Source organism: Alternaria ventricosa (genome assembly GCF_023758065.1).
Source record: "Alternaria ventricosa strain BMP 2768 chromosome Unknown scaffold_13, whole genome shotgun sequence".
NCBI lineage: Eukaryota > Fungi > Ascomycota > Dothideomycetes > Pleosporales > Pleosporaceae > Alternaria > Alternaria ventricosa.
This window is the reverse complement of record NW_026055693.1, coordinates 788,959-811,786: the sequence shown is the minus strand read 5'-3', so window position 1 is coordinate 811,786 and position 22,828 is coordinate 788,959. Positions and strand designations below refer to the sequence as shown.

Sequence of the window (22,828 nt, the reverse complement as noted above, 5' to 3'; positions counted from 1 at the left end):
CTGCCAAACCTGACCTCAAAGTCACCAGTACCCTCCATTCGCACAAGATTATAGGACGGCTCTATGAAATCGGCGTAAGCTCCACCCACCAGTGTCCAATTCAACTGGTCTGCTGGGGTGTTTAGGACAGCAAGGAGCCGAAATCTGATTCGAAACTGCGTCCGGAATGTCTCGAAAAGTCGATACATGTATTCCACCACGTGATAAAGATGCACTCCCCTGGTCTGGCCGTCAGGGTCTGTATAATTGGCGTCTGCTGTCGGGACGGTAATAGATATTTCGAGATCTTCCTTCGTGCTTGGGTTTCGTAGTTTGTCCATTGTCATCTCCAGAAACTCGATCAAGAGACGTCGTTCCGTTACGTTCATGGGGATCGGGGCGGCGGTATTGCATTTTGTAGCAATATCACTAAACCAGTCTCGTACCAGTGCGGAAAGCTCAGGTGATCGTGATGGATCTCCGAGTTCGCTGAAAATTCTCTTGTAATGGCTGGGATTAAGATACTCGTAAAGTAGTGCGTTGAGATCATGCGAAGTTGACTTTTTGACTCGCACCCAATCTTGCTGACCATCTGTCGCGTTTGGTGGATTGGCTTCAAGCCAGCGCTGACCCCATGTATACGTATTTGCGAGTAGTTGCAAGAGGCGAGGCAACTGCTTGATGCCCTTCCAGTGCACTACAATGCGTGCTTCCTTTTCTCGGTCGAGCGCATACAACGTGTCGCCGGCAGCTTGCTGGATCTCCCGGCTGACTCCAGTGATGCCAGAATTGCATGCAGTGGCCACCCAACGTACATGTTTGATCCCAGGAACAGTATTGAGGACCATACAATTTGCATTCCATCTGTAGACTTCTGGGCGAACTTCTTCTGGGAGCGCGGCGAAGCCAGTTTTGAGTCTGTCGATTGAGTCCATAGTAGGGTGAATACTCATAGCCTTTTGCTTTTTGGCTATTGATACGTTGGTGGGCTGATACGTAGTAGGCCTTCGTCTCCTGCTTGCAAGTTCTATGTAGTCTTTGATGGCTTGTTGTCGAAGTTTGACCCTGATAATGGAAGCAGATCTTAGAGTGGCGTCGTCTGGAGGTAAAACCTTAAGAGATGCAAATATGATTGAAGGACTCTAGTGTATCGTAGCTCGAGAAAAGGGGTGTCAGTAGCGATGTAATAAGCTTACTGTGGGCAGTTTACAACCATGGTTTCGCGTACCCGATTTTGTGTTATCGTCTAGGTCTTGCTTGGAATGCAATGGTTGTGAGTGGCTATCCAGAATTTCCATCATAAAATGTCTGTACCTGGGAACAATCCAAGCGACATGAAGAGATTTATCGCCGAGATCCATCAGAGCGCAGGAGCAAAGATTAGAAGAAAGTTCTCTCTAGTCACGATTCATCGTAGACCATAACAGACCTCGGAAGTACCTACCTAGGTAGGTACGTCGTTCGGGCGTCTACCAAGCTACCCCCCACCTATGAGTGCGCAGCAGTTAGCATGATATGCTCTAGCTTACTAATGTCGTTGCGACGAGAATCGAGGAGGTGGTGATATCCGTACTCCTGAAAACGTGAAGGATGTCCATGGCTGTGACGCACTAACAGCGCGACACAAGCATTGATGACCTGCTTGGCAGAGAAGCTTAGCTACGATCGCGCGCTAGGACGCAGACGGCATGATCGAGACCGCAGTGGGCCTGTCCCCTCGCTGATGCAGGATGGCTAAACATAATAGCATTTGGCGCCAGACTTCATCAGCGCTGCAGACAGACTCGATACTGTATGGGTCACTCTCATGACATTAGCTGTTTCGCAAGCTCCAGTGCCCACCTTAGTCGGTTTGATCCCAAGAGAAGCCCCAGCAAGCTTCGCAAGCGGTATCGAGAGACAACGCAACTCGCATAGGATTAGGCCGAGTGGGCAGACAAAAAGAATCGCGCGACGCAACAGCCTAGCGACCCAGCATCGGGGATCCGCGTAGGTTCACCCGCGCATGGTGTGCAGCTGCAGCGAGCACGGTGTCTGCCTCCGTGGGTAACTTTCTTGTATAGCTGGCGACGACCCAGGCAGTGCTTTCGTGCCCTTGCGTACATAACACGTCGTCGGGCCTCCAGACTCCAACTAAACAACAATCTCCAGGTGCTACTGATGAGACCGAACTTTTGCACCCACCAAAAGCCCCCGCTCAACCACTCTCCACCGTGGACAGACCCTGTGTTCCTTTGACGACTTGGCAGCCAAGAGCATTTGCGGCTCTTGAACAAGCCTTCTGCGCGACCCAAGCTGTACGTAACTGCTGATCCATCATACATCCATCCCTTCCCTCGCGCCCCACAAGCGTCCCGATTGCTGTCCGCTGTCCGCCTCGTGCCCGTCACGTTAGCATCCATGGGGCTGCGGCGCCGTGCACGACGGCTTGTCTTTGCTCACGCTAGAGAGCACTGCCACCATCACCATCGTCGTTCCCCGCGTGGGACCGCGAGACAGCACCGTATTGCCACGATTACGCCGTGTCCACCGCAATGCTGACCAGAGGTGCGCGCTATCCAGTTGCTTGTCACCGACGTTGTCCATCGCCATCACCACAGCCCCCCGTCCATCTGAGACAGTTGCGCGTCGCCGTTGCGTGCGCCAGCCCCGAAGCGATCGCCCAAGAACCACAACACCATATACCGGACACCTGACCGCGTCCTCCGCCGTGCTTGTTGCGCCTATTGTTCTGACTAGCCACGCAAAGCCGTTTTCGCGATATACCTACCGACAGTCGCGTGCGCCTCCCGACACCGGTGCTTGCGCGCAACAGCTCGTCCCGGCGGCCCAAGCGACTAGCTTGTACTGGCACATCTGTAGAATCGCGTAGGCTCCCGGAGACGACCGTCTATACTGCGGATAGCCGCATGATGTGCCTGGTACACGGAGTATGACTTCCAGCCAGACACGTTCAGCTGCTACTCCGTCCTCTCCAGTGTCGAGCCGGTCGTTTCTCTCTCGGCTCAAATCGCCCTTGACATCCAAGTCTCGCAACTACACTGAATTCTATATTCAATCAGATGACCCCCATCGCCATTACACGCCAGGCGATATCATTAGTGGGACTGTCATTATCAAGATCGTCAAACCACTGAGAATCACTCATTTGGTCGTATCTTTGCACGGCTATGCGCAGGTTTTCAAGAACCCAAATACTCCCGGAGACGCTTACAAGAACTACTGCTCAACAGTCGGCTCTGGGAGAGGGAAAAAGGCAGTGAGCTACTTTGGCAATGGATTCGTTTCGCTGTTCGAGGACGAGGTTGTGCTTTGCGGCGAGGGAAGACTGGCTGAGGGTGTATACCACTTCAACTTCGAGCTCGAGTTCCCTTCCAAAGGCTTACCCAGCAGTATTGACGTGAGTAGCGATTCATCTGCGGCTGACAGACTTACTAACAACCAATCACAGTTCGAGCGCGGAACGATATCTTACATGCTCAATGCCACCTTGACACGCCCCACGACTATGTCGCCGACTGCGTCATGCGACACAAAGGTCTACCTCACCGAATCGATCGACATCGCGCCCGTACCGCAATTGAAGCCCCGTGTCATTTCTCTGGAACCCATATCTAGACGAACACGCGCCAGGTCGACGCGGAAAAGGCCAATAGAGGAAACGCCACATACACCCTCTGGTTCGGAGCCTCAGCCAGTGGGGCCTGTATTGGAAGCAACCAAGACCATTGATGAGACGGAGGGTCCACGGAGCCCCTCGCCTAGCGATGTGAGCTATGAGAGTCAAAGGAGTAGTGGAAACGCTTCCGGAACGGAGTACGGCATTCGCTCGATCAACACGGCTACAGATGGATCAAACTCACAAAATGGAAGTCGAGCGACACTGAAAGGAAAGACAATCACAGCCACGATCGACGTGCTCAAGGGCGGCTTTCTCAGAGGCGACCAAATACCGATCAAAGTGACTGTGAATCACACGAAGCATATACGAAGCTTGAAAGGCATCATCATCACGTTATATCGTCAAGCAAGAGTTGATATGCATCCTGCACTGCCTGTCGTACCCAACAGCAAAGGAGACAAGACCAAGTCAGAAGATTACTATCCGAAATCGAGGACTGGCCTAGGAGGCTTGTCCCTCTCGTCAGCTGGATCCAGTCACTTGTTCCGAAAGGATCTATGTCAATCGTTCGCACCACTTTTCGTTGACCCCAGAACGCTCATGGCCGAGGTGAAGTGTGCGGTGCGCGTACCGGATGAGGCTTTTCCCACAATATCAAACGTACCGGGCGCAATGATATCCTTCAAGTACTACGTCGAGGTCGTTGTAGATATACAAGGCAAGCTCACAGGTCTCGACCGAATGGTGTCCAACGCTGGGCTTGTCAATCTGCCTTCTGCAGCTGGAGGTACCTCTGCCATGACACGTGACGATGCTAGCGGCAGCATGTTCTCGACTTGGGGAGGCAACTTTGTCGACACCGATCAGATTCGCCGCGAGAAGGGCATCATCTCTGCTTTATTCGAAGTTGTTATCGGCACCAGAGACAGCGACAGGAATGGCAAGAAGAAACAGATACAGGAACAGCCGGCTGATGACAATGGCGCCTACGGCGGATACAACGATGAGCAGGGCTACGATCAGTACTACTACGAGCAGGACGAGAACGGGCAATACTACGATTACAACTACGATCCAACGTATGACGACGTCCCCGGATATGAACAGCATAGCGCAGGCAGGGCACCAGCGTTCCCTGTGCCTGCAGTTGTTCCTCAAGAAGAGCAGGGGATATCGGAAAAAGAACGGTTGCGACGAGCAGAACAACGCTTACTACCTTCCCAACCGCCAGATGCTGCTGGATCTTCCACGCCTTCAGGGGGTGCTCAATATGGCATACCTGCGTCAGCGCCTGTACTGCCGGAAGATGATGATCCAAACCCTCCTTACGTCGCAGTTGCTTCATCATCTTCGACTCCAGCCCATCCTCCGCCCCCATTCCGTGCGACATCTTCGCCAATGTTGTCGTCACGCATGACATCATCACCATCGTTACAGCGCCGTGTTACGAACATCACAGATGACGAGACGAGAACAATTCGAACCGAGTCCTCGCATACCATACAGCCCAGTCGATCAGAGCCACCCGTTAATGGCGAAGACAACGACCCATCAAAACCACTGCCGCCATTACCACCCCAATCGCCACATACGGCACAAGGCTCCGCACCAGAGTACGTCGCTGGTTCATCATCACATGTCGAACCCACCGATGACAAGCAGGAAATGCAGCGACGCAGACTGGAGATGGAAAGAAGTGCACCGCCCACAGACAATGATGAAGATGGAGAGTCCTCACATGCTCCTTCAGCGCCACCACTCGACAGCATGCGGAGCTTACAATTGGTACCCTCAGCGCCTGCGCTAAACGATGAAGACGAAGATCTTGTGGGCGCTGTACGCCCAGGTCGAAGTACGCAGGGTGCGCCGCAAGATAGCAGGCGGCAAAGCGAAGCCTTGCCGGAGTACCGGAGGTGACATGCATGACAATGGCGTTTGTGGTTTTTCAGTCGCGGCTATGCATAGATATGAGCGTTGCGCACAGCGGAATCTTATGCGGGAATCTTTTCAAAACGAAAGTTTACAGGAAATAGCTGGGTGGTCTACTCTTATGATATCCTTGAATTATATTACATTACTTTGATACCTGCGACCTCAACTTTGAGAAGACATTGCCTGCTTGTTCCGCCATGACTTGGTCTATGACACTTAAAGCAAGATTCGTGACTCTTGTTGTGGCGAATTGTCCCTGCGACAGGCCTGCAATATTCTGCGCATGCCCGGCTCGCCACTCTCTTTGTCTCCAAAGGTCTAGGGCTCACTTCATCTCCCGTAGTCGGCGTTCGATGACTGTCTCGAGATCACGAGAGTGCGCGTTGTGTATCTTTTGCAAGCTCGCTAGCTGCCTGCCCATCGCGGTTTCGATATTGATCTTTTGGCCGAGAAGATCCTGGAGTCGTTTGAGCTGTGCTTGATGGGCTGTTGATCTGAGGTACAGTTAGTTTGTGGTTCATCAACTTTCCATGACTACGTTTCTTACGCCTCTGCCTCGTGCGTGTCAAAGACTGCATTGATAGACTCTTCCAACTCCTCTTTCTTTTTGTTGTAAGCTATACCTACATTCATCTTTGACATGTCATGATACTTGCGTCGCTGCACACGTGGTTAGCCTCATGTCTCCGACAACCGAATGACGAGGCGAGTGTGGGTCATAGATGCGGATGTAAAGACGACAGTCTGTTGGTGATGGGTCCACCTCAACATACGTCGTCTACCATCTTCACCATCATCTGTTCCAGTGGGCCATCGGAAGTGCGCTGCAATGCTTCTGCCTCGTCATCCCCAGCATGTTCATCGTCGATCGCGCTATTGCCTTGGTCGAGATCTTCGAGATCATCTGCTTCGTTGATGACCTGTTTCCGAGAGTGCCTGGCGCTCTGGCGAGTGGTAGCTGTGGAGGGGCTTGTGAGTGTGGATTTCTTGGTTGTGCGCGGTGGTGCCATGGCTGCTGTTGGTAAGTGCTGATGATTAGTGGTGTGAGTGAAAGTGGTGATCAATCGTTGCCGAAGCCTTCGTGTTGCGAAAGTCGTTGTGGCTCAAGTAATGGAAGCTTGTGAGTTGGAGGGTGAAAGTCGGAGGCTTGGACACGGCGAGGGATGGCTTCCCCACATGGATGGCGCCAAGATTCCGCGCTAGCGTGCATCCACAGTTTTTTCGGGCTTGTGTTTGCGGACTCCCGCTTTCTCTTCAACAATCACGAAATCGCTCAGTCTGTTCAGTGCTCAGCATGGGTCTCGCAGCGCCGAAGAAGTATGTTCGCCAGTTTGGCTCTGGCTGTTTCCTGCCAAACTAACGCCACACCAGTCGATCGAAGATCTCCAATGATCCCCAAAACACTACTTGGGCGAACAACACCTCGCGCTTCGGCCACCGCATATTGACATCGCAAGGATGGCAGCCCGGCAACTCACTGGGCGCGACAGACGCCTCCCACGCCGCTCACTATACCGCTGCCTCGCAATCGCATATTCGAGTATTCCTCAAGGACGATAATCTTGGCTTGGGCGCAAAGCGAGGAAGTGAGCGCGCCGAGAACTTTGGTCTCGCAGGACTAGAGAGCATTCTTGGACGTCTGAATGGCAATGAGGCAGAGGTCAAGAAGGAAGAGGAAAGGCGAGAGGAAATTGAGAAGAGGGCTTTTGTCTACCGGAAATACGGCATGATGAACTTTGTGAGCGGTGGTTTCCTGGTGGGCGACAAGATTACCAAGGGCTCGGATATCAAGAAGGAAGTGGAGATCAAGACTGAGATTAAGACTGAGTCGGAGAGCGAGGATGGCGCATCAGCCAAGAAGGATAAAAAGAGGAAGCGAGAGGAGCGCACCGAAGACGAGCCCAAGGTGAAGCGCAAGAAGAAGAGCATGGATTTGCGCGACGAAGCACGGAAGGAGGGCGACTCATCCAAGTCCAAGAAAGACAAGAAGGACAAAAAAGATAAAAAGGAAAAGAAGAAAGACAAGTCGAAGAAATCAAAACGGGCATCTTCATCTGATGCCGAATCTTCCACCGACGACGCCGCCGCTCCGGCATCTGACCCAGAACCGCTCACAGATAAGGAACGGCGGAAGGCCGAGAAGAAGGCACGCAAGGAGGAGAAGAAGGCGAAGAAGGCCCTGAAGAAAGCTGCAAAGAAGGCTGCGAAAAAGGACAGCTCAGACGACTCGAGCTCAGAAAGCGAGGAAGACGAGAGCGCGCCGACAACGATCTCATCGGTACCTGTGTCGAAGACATCTACGCCTGTTCCCGCGGGCCTATCATACACTCCAAGAGGCATGCATGCCGTCAGACAGAAGTGGATCCGGCAGAAGAAGGCTGCGACTATGGATGCACAAGCGATGAAAGAGGTATGTTTGCATTGCCATGGCTTGACGTGCTTTCCACTAACGTCTCCATAGATTTTCATGATCAAGACGCCATCGTAGACTCATCCGGATGAGCTGATCTGTACATGCATAGCGAGGAGTTATCAGGGTTTTTCGTTCAGCATGCACATGCTGTATTGTATATTCAAGTTACGAGCAATCGCAATATAGGGCATAGAGATGCCCTGTTACACAACAACAAGCTTGGCGTTAGCCTTCATGTTTCTGTCAGTCGATTGCGTCGCGCTGCATGGCGTGGCGTGGCTGTAAGCTTCGCACAACGGACGGTCGGAGCCCGACGATTGCGTGGCAGACATGGTCGTGTCGGGCCTAATAGGGCTTACAGTTGATAAGACTTTAATATTCCCCGCGTTTGAACCATCGATCCTAGTGTTAAGCCACCGGGCCCCTCGTCAAGCTTACTGCGGCTGTAGAGGACGGGTGCGTAACGGCAAGGGGCAGTGTTGCTATTGTTCGCGTGACTGCGCCCAGGCATTTGGGGGCCTCTGGGGTGAATGGGACGTGACGGCACCCCCAGTGAGGATTGAGTCGCGTCATAGAGGAGAGAGGCCACTCGGGGTAGATGGCGGGACATTTGTTTGTTGGAAATGTGCCGGCAGCCATAGGGCGGTTCCAGAAACAGGGATGCAAGATTACCCCCGTCAGTTCCTGCATGGTGGAGCTGAAGACTAGTCCGCCGCCGACTTAGCCCATGTATAATGACCTCGCCCGACTTTGGTACTTGGCCCGCCCGTTGAGCACGACGCCTCCTTGACGGCCAATTCCCTACTCCATTCACTCACGCTCACTTGTCACCTGTTGCTTTTCTTCTTCTTCTTCCACCAGCCATGGCAGCAAACGGCAGCATGCGCAGACGAACCGTCGACGCGCCCGGTAAGGCAATTGTCCCGATCATGTCCGAGTCCTGTATGGCTAACCCGTACGCAGCGAGCCTTCACCCGCGCACATCGTCGCATTCCACCCAAACACCCGAACCCTCGCCTATAGATTCCATGCCCGCGCAATTGGCCTCTGAGATGCCTTCCATTTCCACAACAAAGCCGAACGGCGCGCCTGCGCTGCTCAGGAAGCAGTCGTCACCCATGATGCCTCCTTTCATGGTCTCTGCACCCGGCAAGGTCATCGTCTACGGAGAACACGCGGTAGTGCACGGCAAGGTAGGATTATCAGGACAATCATGTCGAAACATATGCTGACCGTCTGCAGGCTGCCATCGCCGCCGCCATATCGCTCCGCTCCTACCTCCACGTCTCGTTCCTCTCCAAATCGAATCGGACCGTTAAACTGCGCTTCCCCGACATACAGATGGAACACACGTGGAATATCGATGATCTGCCATGGGACAGCTTCTCCAAGTCGGGCAAGAAGAAGTACTACTACGACCTCGTCACCTCGCTCGACCCCGACCTCATGGCCGCCATCCAGCCCTTCATCGACGAAGTATCACCCAAAGCCCCCGAGTCGATACGCAAGATCCACCACGCCTCCGCGTGTTCCTTCCTATACCTCTTTCTTTCCCTCGCGTCGCGCAAAGTTCCTCCGTGCGTTTACACACTACGATCCACCATTCCCATTGGTGCTGGATTGGGCAGTAGCGCCAGTATATCCGTCTGCCTCAGCACGGCAATGCTGCTGCAGATACGCGCACTCAGCGGACCCCATCAAGACCAGCCGCCGCAAGAATGTGAGCTCAACATCGAGCGAATCAACCGTTGGGCGTTCGTTGGGGAGATGTGCATACACGGAAATCCCTCAGGTGTCGACAATACCGTTTCCTCGGGCGGCAAAGCGGTTCTCTTCCAGCGGAGGGATTACGACAAGCCACCTCTGGTCATACCATTGCATAGCTTCCCCGAGCTCCCACTGCTGCTCGTCAACACACGACAATCGCGCAGCACGGCAACAGAAGTCGCCAAGGTTGCCAACCTTCTCAAGGTGCATCCTGCCCTCACAGAAAACATCCTCAATGCTATTGGCCTAGTAACAGAATCTGCACATAAACTTCTCACATCCCCTGATTTCGATGCAACCTCACCAGACTCGCTAAGACATCTCGGTGAGCTTGTCACGATGAACCACGGTCTACTCGTCTCTTTGGGCGTCTCACATCCCAAACTTGAGCGTATCCGCGAGATTATCGATCACACGGGCATCGGGTGGACAAAACTTACGGGTGCAGGAGGCGGAGGATGCGCTATCACCATCCTTAAGCCGCAACCACCAGCCCTTACCAACGGTCATTCAAACGGACACCACGACACCTCATCAGACGAATCTGACGACTCTTCCGAAGCGGACGGGGGCGGCGCCGCGTCCGTAATATCTAACGGCACAAAGCTAAAGTACAAAATTCTCGACTCTCTTGAGGTCAAATTAGAGAAAGAAGGCTTCGAGAAGTTCGAGACGACGCTTGCCGGTGACGGAGTGGGTGTGCTTTGGCCTGCTGTACTACACAATGGGAACGAAGAGGAAGGCGGAGAGGAGATTGATCAAGAGAAGTTCCTTCGGGCCGAGGGCACAGTCGGTATTGAAAGACTGGTCGGGGTGTCCAGCTCGAAACGGAAAGGCCTCAGAGAGGTTCGAGAGGGATGGAAATTCTGGAGACCCTGGGAGGTTCCCGAAGAGTAAATCCGGGTCTTTTGTCCCGAACAACTCGTTTACTTCCAACATGTTCTGGCAATGTCCTGGTTGGGTTCGAGTTTCATCTTCCGTTCTTGTTTCTTTGTTGTTTAGCTAGATTTAGGGATTTCATTGTACTTGTAGCCTTGACAGGCGTGAAGGAAAAGGCTAAAGAAGTAATGTCTTGTAGATATGAGATGGCTGATACAAAATGGCTGCAAGGCGCCTGCGGCCGAAGCATGGCCTAGCGTGAGCAGGACAGCAATAATGGAATCTAGAGTTCCTCATGCATCAGTTCATTGTACTGCCAGTTTTGACCTGCATTTCATTTACAATAAACACAGGGTCGTAGCGACTCGAGGTGTGCAAAGAGTGAATGTGGCGTACTATGTGTGATTGGGCAGCTAATTTTTTGGTAGATCAAGCGAGCCACGCGCGACACCTGCAGAAGCCCAACCATTGTCTTGCGCCGTAGTCAACCTTTGATGGTTCCCTTCACCCACACCACTCGCCCATAAAACCCTGCGCTGCCGTCAGAACCCTTGGATATATTACTCCCAACAACACACAGCCCATACCTTTTCACAAACAACTGCAACCATGGCACCAGGAAAGTGGGGTACGTCATGTTCGCTGCCACTGCGCGCGGTTCAAGATGGTCATGCAAAAACTTGGGACTGACATGATCTACAGACGACGAGGATGAGGGCAGCGATTCTCCCACATCCCCACAGGTGGCTCCCATCGCCCGCCGCAGCAAGTTCGACGATGAAGAAGAAGACGACGATGTGCGTCAGCCCATCATGCCCCGCGCTTGAATACTTCGAGCCCCGCCACGACCAAATGTACTGACGTTGGACACAATAGGTACTAGACTCATGGGACGCCGCCGAGGACTCCGAAGTCGAACGCGAGAAGGCAAAGAAGGCCGCCGAGGCAAAGGCTAAGGCAGAGGCAGAGGCAAAGGCAAACCACAAGTCCAAGGCGCAAAGAATCGAGGAGCACAGGCAGGCAGCGCTACGTCGGCGGCAGATGGAAGAGGATGGCGAGACCGACGAAGAAGAGACTGAGGCTGAACGCCGCGAACGAATGCGCCAGGCAGAACTCGACGCTTCGCGCGCCCAGGCCGAGGAACTCTTTGGCGACCTGAGCGTCGCCCCCAAGGCCCGTACTGGCAAAGCCATCACTATTGCCGACGAGTCCGACCCGGGCAAGGCCATTGATCTTTCCGCCCTCGCCATTTTCAACCCCAACACCAAGGACCAGTTTACTAAGCTCCGCGAAACTCTCACACCTCTGATTGCTGGCAACTCTAAGAAGGGCCAGTACTCGCTGTTCCTACAGGAGTTCACCAAGCAGATTGCCAAGGATCTGCCGAGTGAGCAGATCAAGAAGATTGCATCTGGTCTGACGACACTGAGCAACGAGAAGATGAAGGAGGAGAAGGCTGCTGAGAAGGGTGGAAAGAAGAGCAAGGCTGCTAAGACCAAGACCACACTTAACGCGAGCAGAGACGTCGGCGTCAGGGCAGATACGAGGGCATACGATGACGACGACTTTGGCGAGTAAGTCATACTTGAGCCTGTCTGGCTTTCACAGATGCTAACAGATCTATAGTGACGACTTCATGTGAGGTATGACGGGCCTTCTATACACACGCCTTTCATATTGGAGTTCATCCCTCATCATTCAGTTTGGAGTCGCGGTTTGGTCATTTCAGGAAGGATCAAAAGGGAAACATGCGTGCATGGCGTCTTGCGCTTGACGTCTCTGTTTCACGGTTGTGCTTCGGGATAAAGCGGCATAGGTTTAATGCATATGTAGTGCATTATAGATAGACACGCGTAGACAGTAGATGTCTGGCTCTTACAATCTGAGCATGGTATTTCCTCCCACCCAATGTTGAAACATTCCACATCAACAGCACAACAATAGCGTGGTGACGCGTGTATCAACTCTCTTCCATCAGCGGTGAATATAGAAAGTTGAGGTACATATGTCAGCCCACAGTCCAGACGCGATAGTGAGCCATCTTGCGATTGAGTTGGTGCCGGCCAATGCCGCTTCGTCAAACTCCGACGCATCGCAACGCGGGGCAGCATGTGTTGATGGAACGTCATCCCGCAAAAAAATTGAACGCGCCAGTCAGTCACGGTAACCAAATTTCCTGCGCCAATTGGGATGATGTGAGCCAGAGACTGCCTAAACCCAATACTACCGATATGCGCGTCCAGTTACTATGCTTTTGAGGGTTCATAGCCATTGGCGCATCACACGTGTAGCTCTTACCCCTCATTGAGTCACTCATTCGAGACGCGCCTCAATCTTGTACACTACAAAACGACACACACATCCACCCACTTGAGCCCACATATCTGGTCTGACGCCGCCCGCGCATTTAGCCCTCACCACGGCAGCAAGCCCGCATCCAATTGCAAGTGCCGACGTGGGACTCGTGGCCTAGCCCGTAGCAGAATTCCCCATTCAAGTCTTTGTTAGAGGGTGCACAGCGCGCGTCTGCATACTACAAACCCTAGCAATTGCGTGCTTGATTCATAGCCATGGATCTCGTCAACTCGTATGTTCGATTGTTTCTTTTCCCCATTCTTTTTCCTTCTTCTGATAAGCTTCTTGTATGACCATGGGGTACACCAACGGTATTGAAGGCGCGAGTGAAATCGAGCGCATCGCGCAAAGAGCGCGACAGGGTAGCAGAAGCCTTCCTTTCATGACTGACCTCTTGGGAAACAGCTTGAACGACCGTCTCCTCTTTGCGGTGCCTAAGAGTACGTCGCCTACATCACTACTGGCTGGACTCATAGGCTAACAACCATCGCAGAGGGCCGCCTCCACCAAGCATGTCTTGATCTCCTCCACGGCTCAGATATTCAGTTTCACCGACACTCCCGTCTCGATATCGCGCTCGTCAAGAACCACCCTCTCGCTCTCGTCTTCCTACCCGCCGCCGATATCCCGACTTTCGTAGGAGAAGGTCGCGTAGACTTGGGCATAACCGGGCGCGATCAAGTCGCAGAACACGAGTGCGTTGCACCACCTACTGCCACCAGCGGTGTAGAGGAGGTTCTTGATCTCGGTTTTGGAAAATGCAGTCTGCAGGTACAAGTCCCCGCAAAGGGCGACCTAGCCAAGCCAGAGGACTTGATCGGCAAGAACGTTGTCACCAGCTTCACCAACCTGGCTGAGCAGTACTTCCGGAAACTCGAGGCCGAACAAGCTGGAAACACAAATGGCGATGCCAATGGCGATGCGAAACTCAAGACAGTCATCAAGTACGTTGGCGGCAGTGTTGAAGCGGCATGCGCGTTGGGTGTCGCGGACGGTATCGTCGATTTGGTGGAGTCAGGAGAGACAATGCGCGCTGCAGGCCTCAAGGCCATCTCCACAGTCGTTGATTCCAGCGCCATCCTCATCAAGTCAAAGCACCCATCAGACCCCAAACTGGTTGAGCTGATCACCGCTCGGATAAAGGGTGTTATCAGTAAGTCGCATCGACTTCCGCATTCATTTAGCACAACTAATCTCTCGTAGCTGCTCAAAAGTACGTTCTGTGCACATACAACATCGACCGATCGAAACTCGATATCGCGCGCAAGATCACTCCCGGACGCCGCGCTCCCACCGTCAACGCGTTGGAAGAGGATGGCTGGGTGGCTGTACAGGCTATGGTGCTGAGGAAAGATATCGCTATTGCCATGGACAAATTGACAGAGGTTGGGGCCACCGACCTCATTGTAACGAAGATCGAGAACTCAAGAACGGGTGATTGAGGGACGCACTGCGCATAAGATCTGGGGAGATACACTGGTCTACATTTCCTGCGCAACAGATGCGTTTGATAGAATGGAAACATATAGGAAGCTTTTAGTATACTAGCTGGACGGTCCGCTTCCTGAATTTGTATCCGACTACTGTGGAAGCACAAGCTCCCGTGTCTCCCGTGTCCAACAGGTTTCGCATCGCTAAATTTTACTGTGAGGTTTGCTATGAAGTCTAGCATGTTTACCGCACGTTTACGGATTCTGGTGTCTCTATTACCAGACTGGCAAAATTGTGGGTCGTGGTCTAAACGACGTAGTATGTAGCTCGGCGCTAAGTCTCCCGGGAATCTATCCACATGATCGTACCTGTAGCTTTAGACCGCGATTATCACGAACAAGGTCGAACGCGAAGCTGTTGGAGCCGCTTTCCAGTAGCACAACCGCTGTGTATATATACTACATTTTCTGGAAAATCTCCATCAAGCATTCTTGGTCCAACGGTAGGATAATTGCCTTCCAAGCAATTGGCCCGGGTTCGAGTACGTTCTATTCCACTCCCACATCAACAAGCATCATTCTAACAACCTCTTCAGCTCCCGGAGGATGCATAACATCCTTCTCCACAATTGCGAGATGATCATTCTTTTTTGGCTTATGGGTCGTCTTGGACCCATAACCAGGGAAGGTGCGACGCATAGCGATTATTTTTTGCCTGCGCTTGTAGCAGGTGCGCATTGTTGCGTGTAGTACAAGGCTTGAGGGAACGGCTATGCTTTCGTTAAGGATATAAGAGTGAAGTCGTTTTGAATAAGGTAGTGGCAGTTGGTATGGAATTCGATGCCCACGCCTCTCACAATGGCTCCCCTCGCCACACGTTAGCACATCATGTAGCACAAAAGACAGCAAAATATCACGCGCGATCCACCTAGCACGAAATTCAGTTCACTATTGAATGATTAGAAAAGAGCTAAGAGCATCTCAAAGATCAACGACACATCACCATCAACATTAGATGGTAAAAAGCGATGAGTTCGATAAACCCCGTGTCGACCCCAGCGACGGTCCGGTCGGTCTAGCACTGTCTCAACCCGTGGTTGCTGTTACCAGACCGAAGAAATCGAACCAACCCAACCGTGGACATTTGATACCGAGGAGACTGTGCTAAAGACCAACCAGACCATAACTGAAACCGGCACGGGGGATCGTGTAAACTTGTTACATTGCGATGAACTACATACAAACTCCTAATACCGCTGTCCGACTAAGAGAGTGAATGCTGCCACCGCTACAAGCACAGAACTAGCCCAAAACACTACAATAACCCATCGCAAACTCCATTGTTATGCCGCGCTCGCTGATTCAATAAAGGAGAGAAGTCGTCATTCATCGTCGTTCGTAGTCGTTCAGTCGAACCGCTTCGATCTACTCAATGCTGATCTTACGGGGCTGAGGAGCCTGAGCCTTGGGAACAAGGATGCTCAAGATACCGTTCTTGAGACTAGCCTTGACGGCTTCCTGGTCGACACGAGCGGGGAAGGCGAAGGAGCGGTGGAACTCTCCGACTGAGCGCTCGCTGACCCAGTACTTGGCCTTGTTCTCGTCGTGTTTGGAGACGTCCTTGTTCTCGGACTGCTTGGCGACCTTGTTGGATTCGCTAGGGTCGTCCTCGACCTTGGGCTGGAGCTTCTTCTGCTGGGAAGCTTCACCGTTCTCGATGAAGCCCTGAGGGCGTTGACCTTCCTCACGGACGTGTTCGTGGCGGCCCGAGATGGTCAGCGTGTTGTTGTCGGTCCACTCGATGTTGATGTCCTTTTGCTCGACACCGGGGAGTTCTCCGTGGAGTTCGTAGCCCTCCTTGGTTTCCTTCACGTCGAACTTGGGAGTGAAGGACCGGACGTTGGTGAATTCGCGGTCGAGGTTGCGGAAGGCTTGCCTATCGTACTCGTCGAAGAGACGGAAGATAGGAGCGAATTCCTGAGTGAATCGTGGGAAGAGAGACATTGTTGCTGGTGCGTTGGAAAAGCGTCGAGTGGTCGTGATCGTAGGCTTGGAAATGCGGTTGAGTTGTCGAGGAACTCGTTGGATTGTAGAGCGGATTAATTGCATAGAAGATTCGTTGTTTGTTGTGCTGATGATGAGCTTTGAGAGACGCCTCGAAGGCTATATATACTCGAGAGATGAGTTTCTCGCATGATCGCACTGCGGAGAGGCATTGGTGTTGCGTCGACGACGATGCTGCGAGAAGCCTCGGAGATGGCTCGGGGAGTTTCTAGAGCTTTCGAACACGACCTTTGTCGTCATGTTGTCGTACGCGATCAGACGAGATCGTGAGATGAGAAGCTTCCAGCGCTTGTCTGGGGAAACTATGATGGCGAGCTTCCGGCTGATCCTGCTTCGGTGAGGGGCGAGTTGGCACTAGAAAGTTCGGGGTGGTGGCTCAGACCATATCACGTGATGTCCGCGCTCAAAGTATCCAACGCCTTGGGAGCGACATGTGAGGTATCTGCTGCACAAGGCCCGTGTACCCCGCAATTCGGTCATGTATTGCGTGATGTTCATCTAACAGGTTGTATCACGGTGACGTTGGGTGCTCGCTCACTGGTGCACCGCTTCGTTCTTCGTCCCTGGATCCTGCATTCCCCCGCTACCTGTGGATGTCTCGGATGCCTGGCTCAGACCATGTCTCCAGTTGGTTTCTCCCTCTTCGAAGTAGATACTCGATAGTACCGAAGTCTTTCTTGCCGACATCCCGGTGCTTATGGAATTCGGATCTGGAGATACTCATCAGCCGCCGCATCAGCGTGTTGTTCATCTTACTTCATCGCACCTTGCAAAGTCCCGGAAATGCGACTGCGTCTCCTATGAATGCGTGAGTAGGTGTTTGTAATCATAGTGTTGCAATTGACATACCGTTGGTTTCTGCTTCACAGCTCTTAAGCATTGTCGGTAGAGGGACAAAACGTCTTTCTGGAGTCCCGACAATCGTACCATCTCTTCCAAATGCAGATGCCGTAAGCAACTGAGAAGACGCAAGATGTACTGTCACGTATATTGGCGATGTTGGGATGCAAGAACGAATGGCGGCGAACGAAGCCAGAGCCGAAGGGCCGTGCTTCTAAGACCGAAGAGGCTAGCGTGATTGATGACGATTTCGATGATGTTGGATCGCTTCCGCGAATCGTAGCAACCCTGCATGCTCGGATGAGGGCGACAATACATTCGACTGTCTACATGTTCAACGAAGTTTATGAGAACACGCAGTGTCACTGATCACGAATCCGAACGCGCGAAGATCACAAGCACACCATGAACACATCTCAGACTCCCTTGGTAATGTAGTATTGCAAGATCGGCTTCTCCAGATATATCGAAACTGTGTGTGGGTGTATCGCATGCTTCGTTCAATCCCATATAGGTGCCGTGTCGCATGAAGATACTCATGGCGCGCTGATGCTTTCAAGTGGACCCAGCTTGACCTTGATGTCATGCGGCCAAACGAACCATTGTTTGTGTAGATCCCACTCCTTGTTTGGGTCCTCAAGCTCAATCTTTGAGACATTAGCACTCACATCGACACCCAGAAGAATTCAAAACGTACCTGATATCTCCCAAATACCGTCGCAACGACCTTGTAGACCTCTACTAGTGCCAAAGGTTTGCCAAGGCAGATCCTGTTGCCTCCTCCGAACGACATGTCTGCGTCTTTCATCTTCTTGATCCTGGCCTCGTACGCGCCGGATTCTTCGTGCTCACTTTGCAGCCATCGCTCCGGACGGAACTCATGGGGCTTCGCACCGAAAATGCTTTCCTTGTAATGAAGGACCCATGGATTCACCCCGACAATGGTTCCTGGCGGCAATGTTGTTCCGTTGGACAATGTAAGACCAGTTGCAGGGACGACGCGCTCGAGAATGTGACCTACAACGGGATGCATACGGAGACCTTCTTTGATGCATGCATCCAGGTAGGGTAGCTGTTCGATGCCAGTATAGGATGCAGGGAAGGAGAGATGTGCAGAGAGGAGTTCGTTGACGAGGCGTTCTTTGGATGCTGATGACTTGAGGATGTGATAGAAGATACCTTTTATCACAATGGCAAGAGTATCGGCACCACCGAGAATCTGCAGGAGCAGTGTTAGTTCTACTCACGCCACAGCGCAGCCATGAAACACTCACGTTAATGATCATGTATCCAATAACCTCGTTGTCGGTGACAAGGTCCGGAAACTCCTTCTTTGCTTCGAGAAAGCCATTGAGAAAATCTTTCTTTCCGTTGCCAAGTTCAGGTTTCTGCATACGCTCCATAAACCGCTCGACGGAGAAGCCGGCAGCAACGGAGAAGTCATCGAACTTATAGAGCGAGCGTGGCCACTTAGGGTTCTTTCCGAGCCACTTGTCAAGGGCTGGCATTTGGCCGACCTAGCGAATGTCAGTAAGAAGTTTTGCAATCGTAACAGTTTTGATAAGTTTTTGACTCAGCATAGAACATACCACGGAGAAATAGCGCATCACACGTTCAGCGGTTCCAAGCATATCGCCAACATCTGTACCCTGTTCCATGAAGCCAATACGCTTGCTCCAGGTCATATCACCCAAGAAGTCCCATGCGAAGAATGAGATCCAATCAGCAATATCGCATGTCTGGTCCTTGTTGGCGCCTTCCACAAAGCGGGCGTCGAGTTGACTGCATAGGGTACGGAGGTTGTCGTCCATAATACTCTCTATCTGAAGGGCATTTTTGAGACTGTACAGCTTTTGGACTGGCTTAACATTCTTGGAGTGGAATTCATTGCTGCGCGTACTGAAGATGTTTTGAATGAGATGCCCATCTTGAAGGGCGTCGTTGATAGACCGAAGGAGGGTTAGCATGATCCACTTCTAAGGACGACTGTCTATATCTTACGTAGTAATCGCTCTATTGTGATGTCAGCAGTCGTCCAAAATAGCAGCCGTGTTCCATGCGCTTACCTTCAAGTACGTGCCACGAGTATTGTAAATAGTTTTGATCAGACTGGCATCGGCAACGCTGACGGTATTGGGACCGAGACGAACGATATCGCCGTGCTGTTCATGAAGCTTCCTCTGGGTCTCAATATGAGTTTGCCCATAGTGATTTAGGAAACGCCAGATATCCGAGAATTTGGCTAGAAAGGGACCGGGAATAGATTTGAGCGGGGATTGCAAGTAAGCCAAAACGTATCGAGTGATGAGAAGGACTGCCCCGAGGCCGATTGCCTTCACGAATAATCCTGCCAATGCCATGGTGTCACTTAACTCCGCACATGCAATGTGATTACGAAAAGGAAAGAAGGACACAACCGTAGGAGTGGGAAGAGGACTGAGTATGGTAATGCAGGTGACAAGGCCTTCCCGCTTGAGATTGTTGCGAATCACCTAGCAGCGGCATGTTCAGGTATCGGTCTAGCATATGTAAGAAGACGGGGCTAGGATCGAGTCCCCTTTGCTTGATCGCCCTGGTGCTGCTGAAGCCAAGTCCAACTTGCCCTGAGCGAGGTAAGGCGCCGCTTGCGTACATCCATGGCGTGTATTGCTTTTTCCCACCACCTTTTTATCGCAATCCCAGGCATGGCCATTGGTCGTACCAGCCATCGCAATTGTCGGGGAAGCGGTCTCTTGCACTAATGACGGAGTGACAGCGGGAGGTGTGGAGTTTTACGGTTCACGGGTACTAACAAAGGCTAATCATGTGGGGACCGACCGGGCCCTGGAAGAGCAGGTGTGAGGCAGGTGAAGTTCGCTCCGTTTGCAGGTCCAACCGCATGAAGCTCCTATGGTGGTCGCGATGCATCTCTTGACAGTCCCCGGACAACGGCGCAGATGAACACGCTTATCTGCGTTCCACAGTCCTGGAAAACTGCCTCGTAGGATCTGAATCCTTCGCTCCTTCACTCCTTTCCGCACGCCGCTGCTTGTTAGACCGAGGTTGATCCGTCGGATGTGTGATTGAAACGCCACTAAAGCTCGCTTAGCCGAGTCTGGTGTGGCCCACCGCTGACCCTCACGATTAGTAGTGCGGGCAACGGCCCGTGACGGAAAGGCCAAACGTTCCTGTACGACTTCAGATCATCGAATTCTGCACGCAAGAACAAATTTTCGCAATGCCATTTCGAAGCCACTTGCGTAGCATGAACGATCCAAGGTTTCGCGAAGGACATGGCCTAATTGACTAGTGCACAGCACCGCATTCCGGAGACGGGATGTTACGAGATCCAAACCGGATAGGCCTCCACATTCGGGGACAGTGGATAACCGGTAGTCGCATACTCCGAGTTTTGGGCACTCATTGGTCCTAATACCTTTAGCTTCATCGCTGAACGGTGAAGCAACACCATCCTACTCCACCTGAGCGCTCAATCTGGGGCATTTCTCATCACGCGGGTAATTGGTCCTCAGCGAATCAGACGAAGCGGACGCATTTACAACAGGTCCTGTTGGACCGCAGGATGTGCTGCGTCAACCCGCAAGCAAAAAAAAGCATTTCATGTCTTCCTTCGTGCTATGCAAGCTGCAAGATACAAGACATTTCGGCATATGAAGCGCAAACGGGGTATCTTGCTCCGGTAGTTGCGAGGGAGTCGTGCTCAACACCTCCCCTGGGTATGCAGATTGAACTACTCTGGGAAGAAGTGAAGCAGAAGACGGGAACTAGTTTGGCGGCAAAGCAAAAACAGTCTACCAACGTCAAGCTACACCAGGATTCAACGGAGAGCTGCTTTTTTTTCGAGGCCTCGCATGCATGAAACCTCACTCATAGCGCCTCTTTGCAGGGCAGTGGGAGGGACAAGAACGGTAGCAAAGCTTTGAGCCTATGCCTCGTTTGATTGCCTATGCAGGTCCCGAGGATTAGCGGTTTGTTTTGGCTTGGAAATGCGGCCCCCCTTCAGCATCCCATATCCACAACGGGGTTGCGAAGATGCGCTCGGGCCGTGGATTTTTTATGCGAGTATGTTTGCTCTTCGGCATGGGTGTCTTCGAGGTCACAATTGAGGCTATACATGCGTCACCTTAACATTCCTTGCCACCACTCGAGTTGTTGATCTGAACATAAAACCTTTCGCACCGAGCACGGGGCTGCGTTTACCTCATTCATAATTGTCTCTTCTTTGGACACAAGCCTACGCGCTCATCAGCGACACACTGGAACAGCGATCGACGAGGACAGAGATCCATTTCCAGGTTTCCAACCAGAACCAGATATCAGCTTTCAAGATGGGCAAGCCAGCTGATTTTGCGGACATCCTCAATGGAGTGATGTGGGCTCAGGTCTTTCTTGGCACTGTGCTTGTCGCATTACGAATGTACACAAGGCAGTATATTGTGAGAAATATCGGATGGGACGATGTATTGATGTTGGTCAATCTCGTAAGTTTACACCTATTCACAAACTTCAACTTGGTAGTTAGTCAAAAGCTCAATAAACTGACTTTCGAAGGCTACCTTCATCGGTTATGTTGGCTGCGTGTCTGTTGGCATCACCTATGGTGTTGGCAAACAGACAGCCGACATTGTACGACTCGACCTCAACTACTCCAAATCGATCATGTGGGAAGCCATCGGTCAAGGCATCTGCATCATGGGAATAGCTGCCTCCAAGGGTTCAGTAGCACTGTTTCTCCTGCGCATTGTTATCAAGAGATGGCACATTGCTATCCTCTGGTTTTGCATAGCGAGCACGACAGTGCTTTGCATCATCACAACAACACTTTTGTACACTCAGTGTGTACCATCGGCGTTCTTATGGGATCAGACAATCGAAGGCGGCTATTGCTGGCTGAACTTCACCGAGGTCGGTCTAACGATGGGTGCTTGGTCTGCAGCTATGGACTTCGTTCTCGCTCTCCTCCGTATGTCACCCCGCTGCGCATCACTCCAAAATAGACACTGACCGTTTTTAGCTTGGCACATCATCATGGGACTCAACATGAAACGCAAGGATAAGATCACGATCGCATCTGGTCTTTCCTTGGGCATTTTTGCCGGTGCGTGCTCTGTTGTTCGTACCATTGAACTGCGATCCATGTCCTCAATGGAGAACTACGTGTACGACACCGCGAGTATGCTTCTTTGGTCTTCCACCGAAGTATTTCTCACCATTGTTTGCGCTTGTGTCCCCGTTCTTCGACCACTTTACGTCCGCATCAAATACGGTTCGCGCGGCGACTCCTCGGGCCAGAACTCCTATCCACTCAAGGAATACTCCAAGTCCAAGAGCAGTCGTGGTATGGATGGAAGTAGGAAGTCGGATAAGATATACATGGGCCCTGGGGAGAGTGTTTTGCAGACAACAGTTCGGATGGGGAGTGATACAGCAAGCGAGGAGACGATACTCAGGGAGACCCATGGGAACAACACTTGGAACCACGAGCCAAAGGACCCGGGTGATATCACCATCACCACCACTGTCACTTCGAGGGACGATTTCGTATGA

The 22,828-nt window shown here is 52.1% G+C and overlaps 9 protein-coding genes and 1 non-coding gene across 10 annotated transcripts; 7 read left to right on the top strand and 3 right to left on the bottom strand.

The window, feature by feature from the left end:
• Nucleotides 1-2,891: 2,891 nt before the first annotated feature.
• On the top strand, nucleotides 2,892-5,518 carry J4E93_007498 (uncharacterized protein; the record flags this gene model as incomplete). The annotated part of the gene is made up of 2 exons (XM_049345404.1): nucleotides 2,892-2,900; nucleotides 2,927-5,518. The coding sequence occupies 2 exons, from the start codon at nucleotides 2,892-2,894 to the stop codon at nucleotides 5,516-5,518; spliced, it is 2,601 nt and encodes an 866-aa protein (XP_049197634.1).
• Nucleotides 5,519-5,858: 340 nt separating this feature from the next.
• J4E93_007497 (uncharacterized protein) lies at nucleotides 5,859-6,543 on the bottom strand (the record flags this gene model as incomplete). The annotated part of the gene is made up of 2 exons (XM_049345403.1): nucleotides 5,859-5,990; nucleotides 6,307-6,543. The coding sequence occupies 2 exons, from the start codon at nucleotides 6,541-6,543 to the stop codon at nucleotides 5,859-5,861; spliced, it is 369 nt and encodes a 122-aa protein (XP_049197633.1).
• Nucleotides 6,544-6,827: 284 nt separating this feature from the next.
• On the top strand, nucleotides 6,828-8,021 carry PXR1 (telomerase inhibitor; the record flags this gene model as incomplete). Its single annotated transcript, XM_049345402.1, has 3 exons — nucleotides 6,828-6,850; nucleotides 6,905-7,943; nucleotides 7,995-8,021. The coding sequence occupies 3 exons, from the start codon at nucleotides 6,828-6,830 to the stop codon at nucleotides 8,019-8,021; spliced, it is 1,089 nt and encodes a 362-aa protein (XP_049197632.1).
• A 788-nt stretch (nucleotides 8,022-8,809) lies between these two features.
• On the top strand, nucleotides 8,810-10,610 carry J4E93_007495 (uncharacterized protein; the record flags this gene model as incomplete). Its single annotated transcript, XM_049345401.1, has 3 exons — nucleotides 8,810-8,855; nucleotides 8,910-9,139; nucleotides 9,189-10,610. The coding sequence occupies 3 exons, from the start codon at nucleotides 8,810-8,812 to the stop codon at nucleotides 10,608-10,610; spliced, it is 1,698 nt and encodes a 565-aa protein (XP_049197631.1).
• A 591-nt stretch (nucleotides 10,611-11,201) lies between these two features.
• On the top strand, nucleotides 11,202-12,170 carry J4E93_007494 (uncharacterized protein; the record flags this gene model as incomplete). The annotated part of the gene is made up of 3 exons (XM_049345400.1): nucleotides 11,202-11,220; nucleotides 11,295-11,389; nucleotides 11,469-12,170. 3 exons carry the CDS (start codon nucleotides 11,202-11,204, stop codon nucleotides 12,168-12,170), a joined length of 816 nt encoding a protein of 271 aa, XP_049197630.1.
• A 1,072-nt stretch (nucleotides 12,171-13,242) lies between these two features.
• Nucleotides 13,243-14,389, top strand: HIS1 (ATP phosphoribosyltransferase (ATP-PRTase) (ATP-PRT); the record flags this gene model as incomplete). Its single annotated transcript, XM_049345399.1, has 3 exons — nucleotides 13,243-13,387; nucleotides 13,441-14,100; nucleotides 14,151-14,389. 3 exons carry the CDS (start codon nucleotides 13,243-13,245, stop codon nucleotides 14,387-14,389), a joined length of 1,044 nt encoding a protein of 347 aa, XP_049197629.1.
• Nucleotides 14,390-14,863: 474 nt separating this feature from the next.
• Nucleotides 14,864-14,948, top strand: J4E93_007492. Its single transcript has one exon. It is a non-coding gene; the product is annotated as a tRNA-Gly (tRNA).
• Nucleotides 14,949-15,802: 854 nt separating this feature from the next.
• Nucleotides 15,803-16,381, bottom strand: J4E93_007491 (uncharacterized protein; the record flags this gene model as incomplete). Its single annotated transcript, XM_049345398.1, has 1 exon — nucleotides 15,803-16,381. The coding sequence occupies one exon, from the start codon at nucleotides 16,379-16,381 to the stop codon at nucleotides 15,803-15,805; it is 579 nt and encodes a 192-aa protein (XP_049197628.1).
• Nucleotides 16,382-17,817: 1,436 nt separating this feature from the next.
• Nucleotides 17,818-19,092, bottom strand: J4E93_007490 (uncharacterized protein; the record flags this gene model as incomplete). Its single annotated transcript, XM_049345397.1, has 4 exons — nucleotides 17,818-17,928; nucleotides 17,979-18,500; nucleotides 18,556-18,798; nucleotides 18,871-19,092. 4 exons carry the CDS (start codon nucleotides 19,090-19,092, stop codon nucleotides 17,818-17,820), a joined length of 1,098 nt encoding a protein of 365 aa, XP_049197627.1.
• Nucleotides 19,093-21,609: 2,517 nt separating this feature from the next.
• On the top strand, nucleotides 21,610-22,828 carry J4E93_007489 (uncharacterized protein; the record flags this gene model as incomplete). The annotated part of the gene is made up of 3 exons (XM_049345396.1): nucleotides 21,610-21,762; nucleotides 21,833-22,244; nucleotides 22,296-22,828. The coding sequence occupies 3 exons, from the start codon at nucleotides 21,610-21,612 to the stop codon at nucleotides 22,826-22,828; spliced, it is 1,098 nt and encodes a 365-aa protein (XP_049197626.1).